Genomic DNA, 15,885 nt, shown 5'->3' with positions numbered 1-15,885 from the left:
CTGAAAGAGGTGGGTCTTAAAACAGGTCCGTCTACGAGGCCTTTGATAAACACAGTAACCTGTGTTTGTTCATCAATTGGATGACTCACGATATAACTGACCAGGTATCGCATGTGTTGGGCATAAGCGTGTAGATCATGCTTGCTCTGCTTCAAATCCAGGAGCTCGGCTCGAGCCCTGAATTCGGCACGTGGCAGCTCAAATGTTTGTCTGAGGCGGGCTTCAAGACCTCATACGACCCTAAGACAAATGGGTCATGAAGTTTGAGCCCTAAGGCCCAAGATTTAGCCTATTTGGCTAAGTATGCTGCTGTCTCAGCAGTTCCAACTGTTCAGCACCCTGTTCTCTCAACACCTCCGTATGTTGAGAGCTTTGCTGGTAAAACAAGATATTTTCTCTTGGGCGGCGGCGAGTGCGTGCTGAATGAACTCGACTCTAGCTGCATACTGCTCATCTCTGCCCAAAGTACAGTATAGCGCCAAGGGCTGGCCCACCTACGACCGAACTCAATCGTTCGATCGCTTTTCATAGTATATAATAAAGTTAGTTTCTTACAGATAAAAAAAGAAGAACTTAATTATATTAAATACGGTTTACTTTTAATTCTCTTTATAGCAAGTGTTCTAAAGAGAGTCTTCCTCTGCACGTACTAGTGTACGTGAAGTGACGTAAGGCACCACTCGCACTGAAGCAATGCGAAGTGGACTTGTATTGAAGCATTGCGAAGTGGACTTGTACTGAAGCAGTACAAGTCGGCAGTGCCCCGTTACACCTGGTAGCACTTTTGTAGTCCGTCCAAGGGCCACAGTTCCATCATCATCTAACATGGACATATAGGATTATAATGGAAATACGCATCACGTTTTGCTTGATAGGCACTCCTTTCTAAGTGACATAGAAAGGAGTGCGGCCGAACGAATGAATTCGACCGTAAGGAATGATGCCATCTTGGCCATGCTGTCCGGTTTGGACAGAGATGCCCTTTATTCATCCATCGCCAAGTTCATACAACATGAGCTTGACGAGGCGAAGGAGAAAGTAGCCTTGCGTTATCAGCAAGGCTCTCAACAAGCAGAACTGTTGAGGTTGCAACAGGTACAGACCCCTGTACCTGGATGACGCAAACGCGCCGTCCAGGAACCCTAAAGATAGACATCTCTAAGTTTTGGGGGAGTCGAAGAGGAATCCCTTTTAAGATGGTTCGTCGAACTGGAGGATGCCATAAAGGCTCATCACATCGTCGACAGCAAATGAAGTCGCATTTGCTTAATGAAATTTGACAGGTCGTGCCAAAACATGGGCGCTAGGCCTCAAGTTGCGCGACCCATATGTATTTGGCTCGCCAGAGGCTCTTAAAGCCCGGCTCAAACAGACGTTTAAACCGCCTCGGGCTGAGTTCAGAGCTCGATCAGAGCTTTCAAAGCTTAAGCAAGGCAAGCGTGATGTTCAGGCTTATGTCCAGCATTTACGACTTTTAGCGAGTTGTATCACGAACAATCCAGTCCATGAACACACATTGATTACGGTGTTCATGCAAGGTCTTACAAATAGTCCCGAGATGGCCCATCTGTTCCGCTTGGAACTGGATACGCTTGAAGAAGCAATATCCGTTGCGGAAAAGGTGGACTTTTGTTTGAGACAGGCTCAAGCTAGTTCGTCATCATAACGTCCTCCGAGACGACAAGAGCTCGGAAGTCCAGAACCTATGGACCTCTCTTACGTCGAAAGCGAGAGATCTCGCTTTTCAAACAATAAGCGATTGCAGAAATGCAATCGCTGTCAAAACTTAGGTCACTACGCTCATGAGTGCAGTGCCCCACGCCCTCGAGGTCAGTCAAATGAGTAAACCTCTCACGCGTTGCGTGATAAACTTCTTAAGGGGCTTGGAAGCTACCTCCTTCTTCATCCAACATGTCCGTGGGCCGTTAAATTGACTACGAAGTGCTACCAGGTGTATTGGGGCCCCTTTCAATAGTACTGGTAAGAACTAGTTGACCTTACACTAGTTACAGTGAAGGGTAGGTGAATCGTGTCTTATAACGATTGGCGGGGTTAATTAGACTTATATCAATCAGCTGATGTCTTATTGCATCAATATTATCCAATTTAAAAATCTTGGAACGATTTAAGTCAAAATTAATAAAGATAATAAATTGTGTATTTCTTTATTTCTTTCCTCTTGTAGGAAATACTAATAATTATTACTCTTATAGGACATCATACTTATGTAACGGAACCCGTTACACTCAGCAGTATCCTTCACATAATGCAAAGTCTACTAGCAATTCTTCCGTGCCACAACTTCGAATGTCCAAATTCTGTCCTCTTCAAGGTACATGTTCCCAACGATTGGCCCGTAGAAGTCCGGTTTGGTGTGAAGCGTCTTAAAATACGCTTTCAGTCGAGTTCCACGAATAGTTTCGGTAGACCGAGAAAGCATCAGGAAGTTCGCTGATGAAGCCGAAACAGCTTTCCATTGATTTTTCTAGAATATTGGAAATCATGTAATTAAACTTCGAAGAAGGAATGATCCAACTGCTTTAACTCTCTGCAGATGTTTCTATCGCGATGTATCCGTAGGTGCCTCCATCTGATAGTTGCGCTCAAATGCCAAGAGCAGCTGATAGATTAGTGACTTGTTAAGCATAGTGCCAATATCCAACATCAGTGCTGTGATCTTCGGCTGAATCTTTTCCGCAAAGGCATGCAAGAACTAGCGGTGTGAGTCAAGTTAACTGCCCTTACAATCCATTTTCAAAGCAAATATCGTTTCATTCGGGAAAAAGGTTCTCGTAAACAAGTCCTCGTTCTACAGTCCATGGCTTTCAGATACGTAAGATCTATCGTGTTTTTACTCGCAACCGTCAAAATATTTGTTTTAGAATGCGAAAATCACTTAAAAAAAAGTGACGCGACCTTGGTACACTAAACCATGCAAATTTAACACACACATCCTTTGTATAAATCATGCAAGAACTCAATCGAGCTTCTCTTTCGCAGTGGGAATGTGAATCACATTAGTGCCTGTGACTTTCAATAGCGTCTCAGGCGACCGTAACATGCGCACTAGCGATTCAAAAAGGCGTACTTCGTCCTTTAAATGTCCTACATACTGTTCTTTTCGAGCAATGTAAATGCCTTCAACGAGTTCCAATACATCGTCCGGATCTGGCAATTCTTCATACTGAATGTGATACACTTTGCCACGAAAGAATCCCTTGACGGCACTCCCCACCGTCACGACAACAAAAATATACACAGCCATAATTCCATACGAACTAATGCCTAATGTTGTTAAACCTTGAACAATCTTGTCCGAGACGGCGACAATACAAAACGGGTACGTTGACGAACAATACGAGGAGGCATCTGACGAATTCACGTCCGGTTTCATGCTCCACCACGTCGATTCTTTTAAAGCGTGTTTCGTGATTGTCACTGACTGCATGCCCGTCGATCGTTGGAGGACCCCACGACTCGCTGTGAGTTGAACAACCGCAGGATACAAGCTCTCAATATGAATCAAAGACACGTTTTCAGTGTCCAAAGAAGACGTTGTAAGCTCGGTTAAGATCGGAACGAGAGCTTGGCGGTGATTGTCAGTGATTGTCACGGCATATGTTGCTGAAATTGTTTCTGCCGACTTTGGTCCTGGACGGGTAAATGCAAACGTGAGGGTCCAATTTAGCGCTTGCGTTGATTGGAGCTGTGTTACGAGTAGATTGGTACGTGGAGGAGAGATGCTGTATACATCGTTGGAAAATGCGTGAAACTCGATACATTGGACGGAAGCACTGTTGGTATTCAAGTCGACTTGACACGAAGGACTCTTCCGATCACTGTTTCTATACAATTCATACATGGTTTCGTGCTCATCCACAAGTCCAAAGGTTACGAGCGTGAATGTCACATCGTTTGTTGTTGTGCTGGGATTAATTGAACTAAACATGGCCAAAGGGCCAATGAGACACACGAGTAGAAACAGCAACATTACACCTGCTGACGTGAGCTTTGCTTGTATTGGTTGTCGCTGTTTACCTTGTAGAATCTCGGCGTTTTCCAGTCGTTCTTTCATCGCATTTTGAATACTGAATAAATGCGCAGCCGTGTCTTCTAAAAGCACCCAATGCTGCCAACTAAGAGACGTCGTCGTACAAATGTAGTCGAGTAAAGCACGCATTTCAAATAAAAACGGCGCTTTCATCATTATGCCAAACAACGTCGCGCCAAGTGCCGTGACTTTATTCTCTTTAGTGTAATTGTAGCGACTCCCAAGATAAGCCAAGTAGCCGTAGCGAATCTGTAGCGCACCTAGCCATAGATAGACACACTGGAATAGATAAAACACTACAAGTGCTGGTCGTTGCTGAAAATATATGTTGGTATTGCTAGGAAGAAGAATCCATACAGTCAAGTGCAGTCCAATCGTGTACGAATACTGCAAAAGTACTTTCGATCGAAGTGAAGACGTCACGTACGCGACCCGATCCCATATAATAAAGACCAATTCAACAAACACCAAGAGCACGAGGTACCCCGAAAGAAGCGATGAGGACGAAATGCGACTGTTTGCATCCGCTACTGAAGTGCTGCTTGCGTCAGCTTCGCCTAATTGCTCGTAAAGAACTACAGCGTAGATTGCGGAGAATAAAAGCACCGAGAGCGAAGCCGTGTAGAAATCTCGACCGGGTTTCGCACCGGTAATCGCAACGTAAATGTCTTTATCCCATTGAGCCGGTGGATCACAAATGACTGTCTGGAAATAGGAATATGCTCTTGGAAACGTCGTCTCGAGCCACGACGTTTTTGCACCCGCGTAGTATCCATATTCAGACATATCGCCACTCATGTCTACTAGCTTCGCAACGACGTCATTTCTCGCGGCTTGTGGAAACTCAGACAATACACTCTCACGAGATCTTTCATTCTCGAGCGACTGCCGCGATGATACAGAATGGGCGAGGTTATCTTTATTCGTAGTAACACCAAGCGCTTCCTTTTTGATTTCTTCAAGCTTTTCTTGTTCATTTAATTCCTGTAAGACTTGCGCCGCAATTTCATTGCAAAGGTTTGCAGTTTCAATCTTTCGAGAACTTGAATTTGTCGCGATCTGGTCAATTATAGGCGCTTGTCGACGACCATCGGACAAGAGCGCGTCATCGATTGAATCGTGGGAAGAAGACAAGGACGACTGCAATCCTCGCATCACGTCAGCTTTGTATTGCGAAGAAGCTTGATTACTATCGTCGATTGCTTCTTCAATCCAGAATCCTTGAAGCCGAAGCTCGCGTTGATGCCACAAGAGAACAATCATGACGTAGAAATTCCATTGAAGACCATCAAAGACCGAATTTACGTGATCAATGGCAGTGCCATCGAATTTGTACACGCCAAAGAGCACCATGAATTGAATCGATTTGGCATTCATAGCAGCATTTATTGGATCCATGCAGTACGGTTCAAAACTTGGATAAAACGAGCCGTGATCTGTCATTCCCGTACAAAAGATCGACAGCTGAAAGACATAGCGCAATGCGATAATCCCGCACGTCTAATATAATAAAAGTGAGCCGAATTAACGACAACAAAAGAGCTGTTTTGTAGCACGTACATAAGCTAGTAATCGGGTCCAGATGGTCGGAATTGGACGAGGGTTTTCTACGAGTAAGAACGTAAAGGTAGCTAAGACGTATACCATGTTAAGTAGATCCGCCTGTAAAAAAATAGTCTAAGTCAGCAAGAAACCAAGAGGGAGGTTCCAATTTTACGAAGAAAAGTTACCTGTTCCGTGAAGCAGAGAATTAATACCAAACAGCAAATACTAGCACTTTTGCTACGTATGACGTGAATAAAAAGCTGCATCAATTCAAAACAGGATGGTTCATTCATGTCATCTTCTTCAAATTGCACCGTTTCGAGCTTAAATCCAGCGTTTTGATAGCAATAGAGCAATCGATACAATGGGATTCGCCACGCAAAACCATTCTTAGCGTCAAAATCGTCATCTTCAGGGTCACCGAGTGTACTTTCATCGCCTGTTACGCTGCTCCATTCGCTTTTGATCTCATCAAAAGTTGAATCCTCCACAGTATTACGACGTAAAGGGGTTATATCCAAAGGACTGGGTAATTGTCGTTCTTTCAGACACTCGATGATATTATCGCCCAGAGCTTCACGAGGAACCGCGAATGCCAAGGCTGATAGAAACAAGTTAAACTCTTTTGAATGCTCCGATTGAAACACGTACTTGACGTCCCCACGATTGCTCGAGTGTCGCACAATCAGCTCAAAACAATAAAGGGATGGCGAGACGTCGTCGTACTGCACTTTCGAAGTACTGAGTTGTAACGACAAGACGTCACTCCATTTGAACGATGTTTTTAAACGTTTTTTCTGCTTGCGACTGCGATGTTTTAATGCTCGTTCTTCGTCTTGATAAAACACCAAGTGACTCGAGTCAATTACAACGTATCGATGCAAATACTTGGCATTCATCCATGAGACGAGAAATCCCCATCGTGAAACAGGAAGCTTCTCCCGATAATATTTCATCCACCCTGCTGTTGTAATTCCATCCAAATTAAGAGAATAGGTCGCAATTGGATCGCTCGCGGCACTAAACGGACCTTCGCCCATTCGCGACACGGCACAGACTTTAAATTGATAACTCGTTCCAGGACGAAGCCCTTCAATTCGAGCTTCCAAACGCTCACCAGAAATTTCGACAATGTCACTAAAATCTCCAAGCAGTGTCAACGACGGAAACTGTTGTCTTGAAATACGATACTGGCGGATCTTGTGGTAGCTATTACTGGGTTTTTCCCATGAAATTAAGACTGCATTCTGGGATGTTTCGACTATTATTGGCTTTGATGGTGCCATGGGTGGCAAATTGTGGTGTAATCCTCGTGCAATGTCCATTAATTCTTCGACTTTGTGAACCAGTCGAGATACGATCATTTTAAGACGCTGAATCGCTGCATTCTTGTCTTTTTTCATGGCATACCATTGTTCCGTTCGCTGGCGATAGAATTCGCGCATGATTTCTCCACGACGTTTGACGGCACGTTTGTGTTCATTGATTATAGTCGCGTATACTGTGGCATAGATTGGTGCTACCACAATCTCGCATTGAATGGAAATCAATACAAAGAGCGCAATGAGGCCATACGGGACTTTTCTTGCTTCTACACCAAGAAAATTTGCAATTGACATACAATGCTCATCATTCGCTGCTTTGTCACCAACGAGACAATTGCTAAGGGCTGCGTAAACGTACGGTGCGTTAATAATAGTGATACTAAATAAATGAGCCCACGTCCACGTTCGTAAGTAATGAATCCATAAATTAGAAGGACGTCGTGCTTCATCGAGTCGATATAGCATGAAGAGCGACGCAAATAAATAAACCATAGAGACAACTCCTCCTTGATTCGCACCACACACAAAGACTAAAAGAAGAAGCAATGGTAACCAGTACGCGAGAACGAAAAACTCGAGATAATACCAAACGTTGTGCTGCATTAACAAGGCGTACATGACTTCGGTATGAGACGTTGGCATTGATTGTTCCGACTTGTCGTCACTGTTTTCATTGTGCAACGTTTGTGAGAACGCAGCTGTTGAATCATCTACGGCTGCAATCGTCTCTACTTTTTGATCATTTTGATTTGTATTCCGTAAGAGGTATACACTTAACAAAGCCACAAAGTCTGTCAATAAGGCCCACTTGTGTTGATGGCTCATGATCAACCATTTCTCGTACTCATCGGGAACGACTCGCCACGGAAACGTTTCTTCCCTTTTGCAATTCAAAAATGGAGGCAACCATAGCATCATTAAATACATTACTAAAATCACACACGAAAGTAGCCACGCTAATGCCCACCAGCGTCTACACACAGTCGTAGGCGATGCATCCATGATACTATAGACAATCACCAGATAAACAATCGCTAGAACGTCTTGGTGGACAAAGCTTGACACAGTTAGCAATAGCATCACTACGTTCACAGATGCCTTGCTCGCATACATCGCGCCAAACTTTTGAAGACTTATAAAAAAATCCCTCTTCTCCAACGTGTAAGACGATCTCGGTGCTTCGTCGTTGTGACGATCCGTTTGCTCCTCGCCTCCAGTTACAGTTTTCTTTCCAGAATTAGCTCCATTGTCGTCGTCCTGAAGAGCACGAACTCGTTCTTTCACGTCATCATCGTTATCATCGACTTCGCAAGACGATGTCGGATAAAGGTGGTTGGAATTAGTCGCTGCAAATAAGGCGTACTGCTCTTCAAACCGCCTCATAATTTCGTTTAATTCGGATTGACGCCGAGTCGACGAAGACGCGTCAAAGTATTGCGCAATACGCTGAACACAACACAATACAATGACCCAAAAGTCCCCAGATAGCAACTCCCAAAGCTTTGATTTTCCTTCCCTCTCGTAAAAGCGTTCAACTAATCGAATGGTACCAATCCAAGGACTGTCCTCATTAGAGTGAGAAAGCGAGCCCACTTCAATTTGCTCCGAGTTAAACGCACTCAATTGAATCACGTATTTCATCAATGCAGAGAGTGATGCAAGCCAGAAAAGAGGAAGCCACAACTGTTTCCAGGAATCACTCAAAGCACGGCCTACAATGAGGATCACGACATACACGAATCCTACGAAACTCATCGGGTTTAAGGCATTAACCATTGTCACAAGCACTAATGCCGTCGCACTACACGAGATGACAACTTGTTGAAGACTTTCCAGAATGAATCGAAATCGATCTGCTGTACGACTTCGACCACGAAGAAAGAAATTATACGGCTTGACATCTTTCATCATCGAAGAGAGCTGCCAAAAGCACAGACCTGTCAAAATGGCAGTGGGTAGAAGATATATAAACACGTTCGAGATGCCGCTCGTGGATGCATGATACTCAAACCCCATATCTTGAGCTGAAATGAACGACAATGTAAACAAGTGAGTGTCCAAGTACGTAGCTACTTTGTCAAATTGATAGACGTATCGTGCGATCAAAATCGATCCTTCAATGAACAAAGCCAAAGACCAGAGTACCTTAAGTCGCAAGGACGTTCGAGGCGCGAGATGAAAACCAGACAAATGGTTCCCAAAAATAATGAAAAACAGAGACAAATGAACTGCTCCGACCAAATTCGTGCTCAAACGTGTTGACCCGCTTTCAAATTGAATCGCGACGACAATAAACGCAAGATAACACAATACGGCGCCACCAATTCGAAAGCAATTATCAATCTCCATAGCAAGTCGTGAAATAAAGAAGACGGGATTTTGCCCGACGTGGTCTTTGGTTCGCAAGCGTTCTTGAATTTCTTCACGATTGGCCACGTAAATCACAAGCTGAAACACTAATTGTGCAATAATCAAGAGCTGAGCGCTAAATAACGTCGGCCACAACGAGCCCCATGTCTTCAGCTTATAGTGGTAACATTGCAACCCAATTAACTCGAGCTCAACGCTTTCGGTACACTCAATGTTATGCACAAACACGGCAAAACACGCTCCAAGCGCATATAGCAACAAGTAGCGCCAAAAACGTCGACGTTGTTCGTAAAACACCATCAGCGACACTGCAAGCAATAAATATCCAATCTGAAAGAACGACACGTGTGTACTCAACGCGACAACTGCACAATACGCCACACACAAGACTACATTAGCAACCTTTACAAAAACATTAAACACAATGGACTGCCGACCGTACTTATAATAGTGACCAGCACTAACGCATCAAGATGAGAAACAATCACTTGTTTTGCGTCAACAAGCCATAATTGCGCCGCAGACCGCCATCCCAATTCCATTTGCTAGACACAACAAGTCAGTACTTTGTTCCAATACTAAAACCTCAAGGACTCACACTTCGCATCGTTGCTAGCCGTTTAATGGTTGCAAAACTTGCTCTATCCACGCTTGCTTCATCATTGTATTTAACTTCGTCATCACCAGCCGTAGCGCAACGTTTTCGAGACTCCCGAAGGACGTCTTGATACCGCCATTGCGTTCGAATGGCTACGAACATAAAGACGAGACAAAGCAAGTGGGCGCCAATATCAAGAAAGGGATAGTCAAAGACTCGTAGCCCATAGGTTGTGTAATCCTCCGACCAAAAATTGATGGTCAGATTGCTCGTGTACTCTGCTAGAGCCAAGAGAATGCCATAAGCCATCAAGAGCCACATTACGACAGATGACGAGAGCACTCCAAACAAGGCGATTGTCACAAAAGCAAGCGCTAATAGTGGCGCTGATAAGTACGACGGGTACGAGACGCACCATACAACTGCTGCTGCGCTGCCCAGCAACAGCCCTCCGTCTCGTGCAAACGCACGTACTACAATCGACTGTGTCTTGAGCAATTCCTTGATATCTCGCGTCTTTAAACTAGTGCGCTGGTCAAGCAACGACTGTGCTACGTCAGCCTCCACGGTTCCTAGCTCCACAGCAGTTATACCGTCATTCGATAGTCGAGACGAGAGAGTACCAGTGCCATTAATTTTCGTATACAATCGATGGAGCTTTGCCGAAATCCAAGCGAGCAATCCTAAAAAAACAGCAAAGAAATAGTACTGCCATCGTACGCCTCCGTTTCGAAAGTTTGCAAATCCCGCATACAAGGCAACTTTCTGTACTGTGTCATTCTGTGCTAGTAGATCAAGATGGATGCAGTACCTAGAATCACACAATTAGTTTCGAGAACGTCGTCTATCATCAAAAAAACAATGATTTACGTACCAAGCGATAAGAATCACGACGGATAGAGCCACGACGAGCTTCGTGATCTCTGGTCCAAGAAAAGAACTCGACCTCTTAACACCTGACTCGCGTGCAAGTAGCTCCTCCATTGTCATTCGTCGTACAAACACCGTGTAGCGGATCAGCTGTATCAGAAATACAACGTATAATAGCCCGGAAGCAACTGCTGGTACGGCAATGGATGTGAGTGCAAGAAGCACGGAATTCAAGAGCTCCAGAACTCGTAACATCGATTGAGGACGATCGCGTTTGAACTCGTTGCCATTCAAAAAGTGATCGCCAATCTCAAAGAGATCCAAATGCGACTGGACCAGAGGTGCTTGTTCCCGAAATCTACCCCTTTGGGTTCGTAGAAGGTGCCAATAGTACAGGATACTGCATCCCAATACAAAAACGTCCTCTCCTATCGTCTCGACGTACGTTTTGGTAGTGCGCATGGTGTAAAACCCAAAGAGACGCGCGATCTCTGCACCATTGTAGCGACTTTCGTCTCCGTATGCGAGTTTAATGGCGATGTGGCACACACAGGCTACAAACGATACCACGATTGTCAAAAGGGTAACCCTGCGTGACTGAAAAGATTGCACCACTCCGTAACACAAAACTAATAAATAATACAGCGACACAAGACTCGCACGAGCACCAACAGCGGCCAGGAGACAGAGAGCGTAAAGCACCTTCGCTACGCTAGGAGATACGATCAAATCTCGAAGCGATCGTTTGCGGACTGGTGATATATGGTGCAGATTCGACGCGTTCGTGTGCTGCGGCTGGCTTTGAGAAATTGAGCCGTAGAGCGGCGAACTCAAATGTCCGTACGATCCATTCCCATCATGCAATTCGGTCGGCGTGAGCACTATACGACCATCTGCTCCCACAATGGACGTCGCTGGCCTCGTACTTCGCTCGGAGGAGGCGCTTGGCCGTCGCATTCTTGGCGAGGACATTGGCTCTTGCGCCATCACTTCAAAGCATAGGAAAATTTTGTTAATTTTAGAGCCATGAGAATAGCGCTGCCCTAGTCTCTATTTTCATATGGGTAGCTCTTGTTTCAGTGATTTTGATTTATTAAATTTGGCCTTTTAGATAATTAGTTTGAGAAAAATGCTGAACGAAAATAGATTATTACAAAAATTTACTTAATAATGCTCTTTATCAAGATCATGTAATCCAAAACAATCGTTTTGCGCTGTTAGTCATCTTTTTTGCAAATCAGCCGAAATAAACGACTTGCTATTTGCACCAACCAAGTTGCTATTTCCACCCAGCCCCGTGGAATCTGACCAAACAAATTACTTGCTATTTCCACCCAGCCAGGTAGAATCTGACCAATCAAATTATGGCGTCACTTCCATTGAAACAAAGTTATTACCCTGAGATTATTACTGGTTGTTATGTCGGAAACAATAACATTCCCTATTGTGGAATTTCAATATTACAATAATTGCCAGCCCGCTTTTTACTAAATTGCCAGCCCATATTTTTCTTAATTGCGCCACCTTTCTCAAAAAAAGTCTTGATCATCAATTGCAACCAAGTTTCTTACCACACGTTGTGATCTAATAGAACACGCTCGTCATGTGTGCCGTGAGTCTGGCTATGGGGTGTCAATAATGGAGACAAGCGAGTTTTGCTAGGGTGCGATCGAGGTGGGAGTATAGGAAACGCTCTACCGGAAATACTGACGGGAAGAAACGAAAGACAGGAACCAAATTGCAGGGTATCCTTTAAGGGCTTTTGGGAAGAAGAGTGGGCACGGTTCTTGGACGGTCGAATTGCGGAACAGCCAACACAACCATAAACCTTCAGAGAATATGGCCGGGCGCCCAGGATACCGCAGAATGACTGGAGAAGGAAAAGGACGTGCACAGGAACTTTATCAGCTGGAGTTCTTGCACGTCCGGGATTAACACTTATTTATCGTGAGTTTCAGAATCACTGACTACGGCAAAAAACTTCTACAATGCCAAAGCACAGTCTAGTCTAGAGGAATTGGCAAGCAGGTCCCCTTTCAGGCCTTGATGGAATGAACTTACTTTTAGCAAATGGGTTTATCGTGTGAAAATCAGCGGTGATATGGGCGTCACACACTTGTTCATGGCCCATCCAACATCCATCCGTTTAATTTGCCGGTACAATCTTCTCTTGGATTATACCTACAAAACCAACAGGTTCTGGATGCCATTGCTGAGCATGTTTGGAAGAACGGAATAAATCTAATCTTTACTCGGCATTTGCATTTCTATCAGGGGTAAAGAAGGCAGATTATACCTGGGCGCTCGAGCAGTTGCGAAACACGCTGGCAGAAACTCCATATGTTCTACTGACCGTTCATGATTTGGCTTTAGCTGACGCCATTGAATAAATATTTTCGGACTGCGCACACCTCCCATGCATGTGGAAGGAAGAATGGGAGCAATTCTTGTAAAATTGAGGCTCTTAACAGGCAGAACTGTTGAGTGTACAACAAATGATAGCGAGAAAAGCGGTTTCACCGTCTTCTCTCACGTGCAGTGAGGTAGTTGGTGGCGCCTAAAGCGACCTCACACAACGAACTTGTTGTACCTTAGAGCAAGTGTCGCCATGGAAGCGGATACCCGTCTTCACATGCGCATTCATTACTAGAAAGTATTTATGAGACTGATTTATATCGATTTGAATTAAATATAGAGCCTTTTTACCCAATCATCAAGAGATATTATCTCTGTAGATGTGCATCTCTACATGGCGAGCAAATTCTCTTGAATACCTCTGCTCGCGGAAGACGCTAGACGTCACCCTTTCAATGTGAATGTACCTATGTACATCACATAAAGAAGACCGGGTCACTACGTGAACATCACCGGAGTGGCAGGTCAAATTACTTTACATTAAGTAATTGGCCTACCCCTTAAGTGTACTTAGCGGATGTGCAATATTAGACGTTACACCCTCTCCCGCCCTTTTAACGAACGTATTTTACATTTGTGGAATCGTCAACGGGAGGAAACAGGGACAGCGAGCAGCATACGTCGCACCGCTTTAGTCCACTCAACCACTCCTTTGGCGACCAGTGTGTGCACCTACCCGGGTGATACACACGGCGCCTGACATGCCACCTAAAAAAAGCAAAGCTGATGGTTCGTTTGCGAAGACACCCAAACAATCAAGCAGACGCGCACGCGCCGCGATAAACGCTAACATCGCCTAGTGCTTCGCAGCAACTGTTTCTGCTGTCGTGCTGGTAACTGGACTTCATAATCCATCCTACTTGCACAGTGAGGATGTATGCTTGAAGGTGTGTGCTTGTAGTGCGAGGCCGTTTAAAAGCATCCACCATTCTAGCTCTACATGAATTTGTGCTGCCGAGCCTTGAAGTGTCGTGGAATGCTCTAAAATTACCTGACAGCAATTCAGGCGGCACTGTTGTGGGCCGACAGTAAGCAAATTATTGAAGCTAAAGGCCAAATATGGACTATATTATTAGAGACTTAATATTTCCACCCACTCAAGTTGCTTTTTCTACCTTAGCCACGTGGAATCTGACCTGTCACACTACAGTGGCCTTTACCAAAAAAACAGTGTGACGTGATTGACGATATCTCCTGTGCTAAGCACAAGACTGGAATGGTAGTCAAATTTCTTATTATTCCCACCCACCAAATTTTTGTTTGATCCACCCATTACAAAAAATAATGTTTAAAATACTGGCCATGGATTTTATTAAAGACCGAAAGGGCTTTTTCAACTAAATGCTAATCATGAGTATCTATGAAATAGGGAGTTAGCTATGGGGATTTCTCTATTCCTTTTTGCATCACTGACAAAATTTTTACTTCGTGCTTCCCAAGATTTCTCTTAAATCTTGGGAATGGGGCTGTTGCAAAGCTCATGAATTTCATGCATATATGGTAGTCCCATAGTCCTGCGCAGCGTATGACTGCACGTATTCCTCAAATCATCTTCCGGTCTATTGCGTTGCTTTTCGATTTTTTGTAGGGCAAAAACAGAAACACGTCCAGTCAGCTGCTCGTAAGTTACACAACTACGGTATACATGTGGGATTTGGATGGGTTCGCTGGCAATGTTTGATTCAAGCTCCCGAGCTTGGTGCATAATGGCTTTGTCTGGACGAGATCTAGATTGCTTATATCTGTTTGGAGATACCGTTTTAATGCTGAATGTGCTCCTTCAACTGCCTACGTTGACGTATTTTCGAAACGCATCACCTTGTCTGTCCATCCACGCACATATTTTGCTTTGTGCGGAATCCAGGTTTTCTTCGAATAGCGGAGAACATCCGATTTTCCAGCAAACTTAACCCGAAATGCGCTCCATCCTGCATCGTAGGATTCAATTGTCTCCAATCGACAAATAGATCCGTCGCTCATTGTTGACTACAATGAGTCGACATAGCTGCCATCACCTCATAGTAGTGATGAGTACAGGCATCCAAATAGCCTCAATCGGAAGGAACTAGTGCGTCGCTCCTAGAGCGCGCTATTATAGACGCGCAATTTTTTTCGCGTCTACAATTTATGGAAGGCTCAGGGGAAACCACTCGGCCGTGTATCATCAGTCCCGGTTCAAATGAAACAATCGACCAATACGAAGCAGAATTTCTGCGCTATTTTCAACCTCATAGCGGTGTGGTGATCTGTGGAAATATCGCGATGTGTTCCAGAAGAAGTGCCAAGCCGCCTACCAGCAGATAGAAACATCGGGCACGAAATGATCTCGAACCTGGCACCAAGTATGGTGTGATCAGGCAATAACCGTTGCCAAAACAAGTCGATTTTATCGGCGAGCTCTTCGACAAATGGGCCAAAGCGGGACATGTCTGTGAGAGCAAGTTGCCTCACTGCAGCCCGACCTTTTGTGTGCGTAAAGCCACAGGGGGATGGTGCGTGGTTCGTGCTTATAATAAGCTGAACACGGCGACCATACCGGCGCAAACGCCATTCCCGCGGAAAGAACCTCAAAGAACGAATTGTATCTCAGGACATTTTAACCTTGAGAATCGATTTTGTCCGTTTCTAGGACGCTCTCGTTCATTGTGGACGACGAGCAACAATCCACCAAGTCCTCTTCTGGAACTGGTGTGACCATTTCGTGGCTCTTC

The 15,885-nt window shown here is 44.6% G+C and overlaps 1 protein-coding gene across 1 annotated transcript; it reads right to left on the bottom strand.

The window, feature by feature from the left end:
* Positions 1 to 2,977: 2,977 nt before the first annotated feature.
* On the bottom strand, positions 2,978 to 11,746 carry CCR75_002851 (uncharacterized protein; the record flags this gene model as incomplete). Its single annotated transcript, XM_067960948.1, has 6 exons — positions 2,978 to 4,756; positions 5,612 to 5,713; positions 5,782 to 9,680; positions 9,734 to 9,836; positions 9,890 to 10,700; positions 10,764 to 11,746. The coding sequence occupies 6 exons, from the start codon at positions 11,744 to 11,746 to the stop codon at positions 2,978 to 2,980; spliced, it is 7,677 nt and encodes a 2,558-aa protein (XP_067818917.1).
* Positions 11,747 to 15,885: the final 4,139 nt, after the last annotated feature.

The sequence above is a fragment of the Bremia lactucae genome, linkage group LG10 (genome assembly GCF_004359215.1).
Source record: "Bremia lactucae strain SF5 linkage group LG10, whole genome shotgun sequence".
Lineage (NCBI taxonomy): Eukaryota > Oomycota > Peronosporomycetes > Peronosporales > Peronosporaceae > Bremia > Bremia lactucae.
The sequence above is the reverse complement of the archived record's forward strand: the minus strand, read 5'-3'. Positions and strand labels throughout refer to the sequence as shown.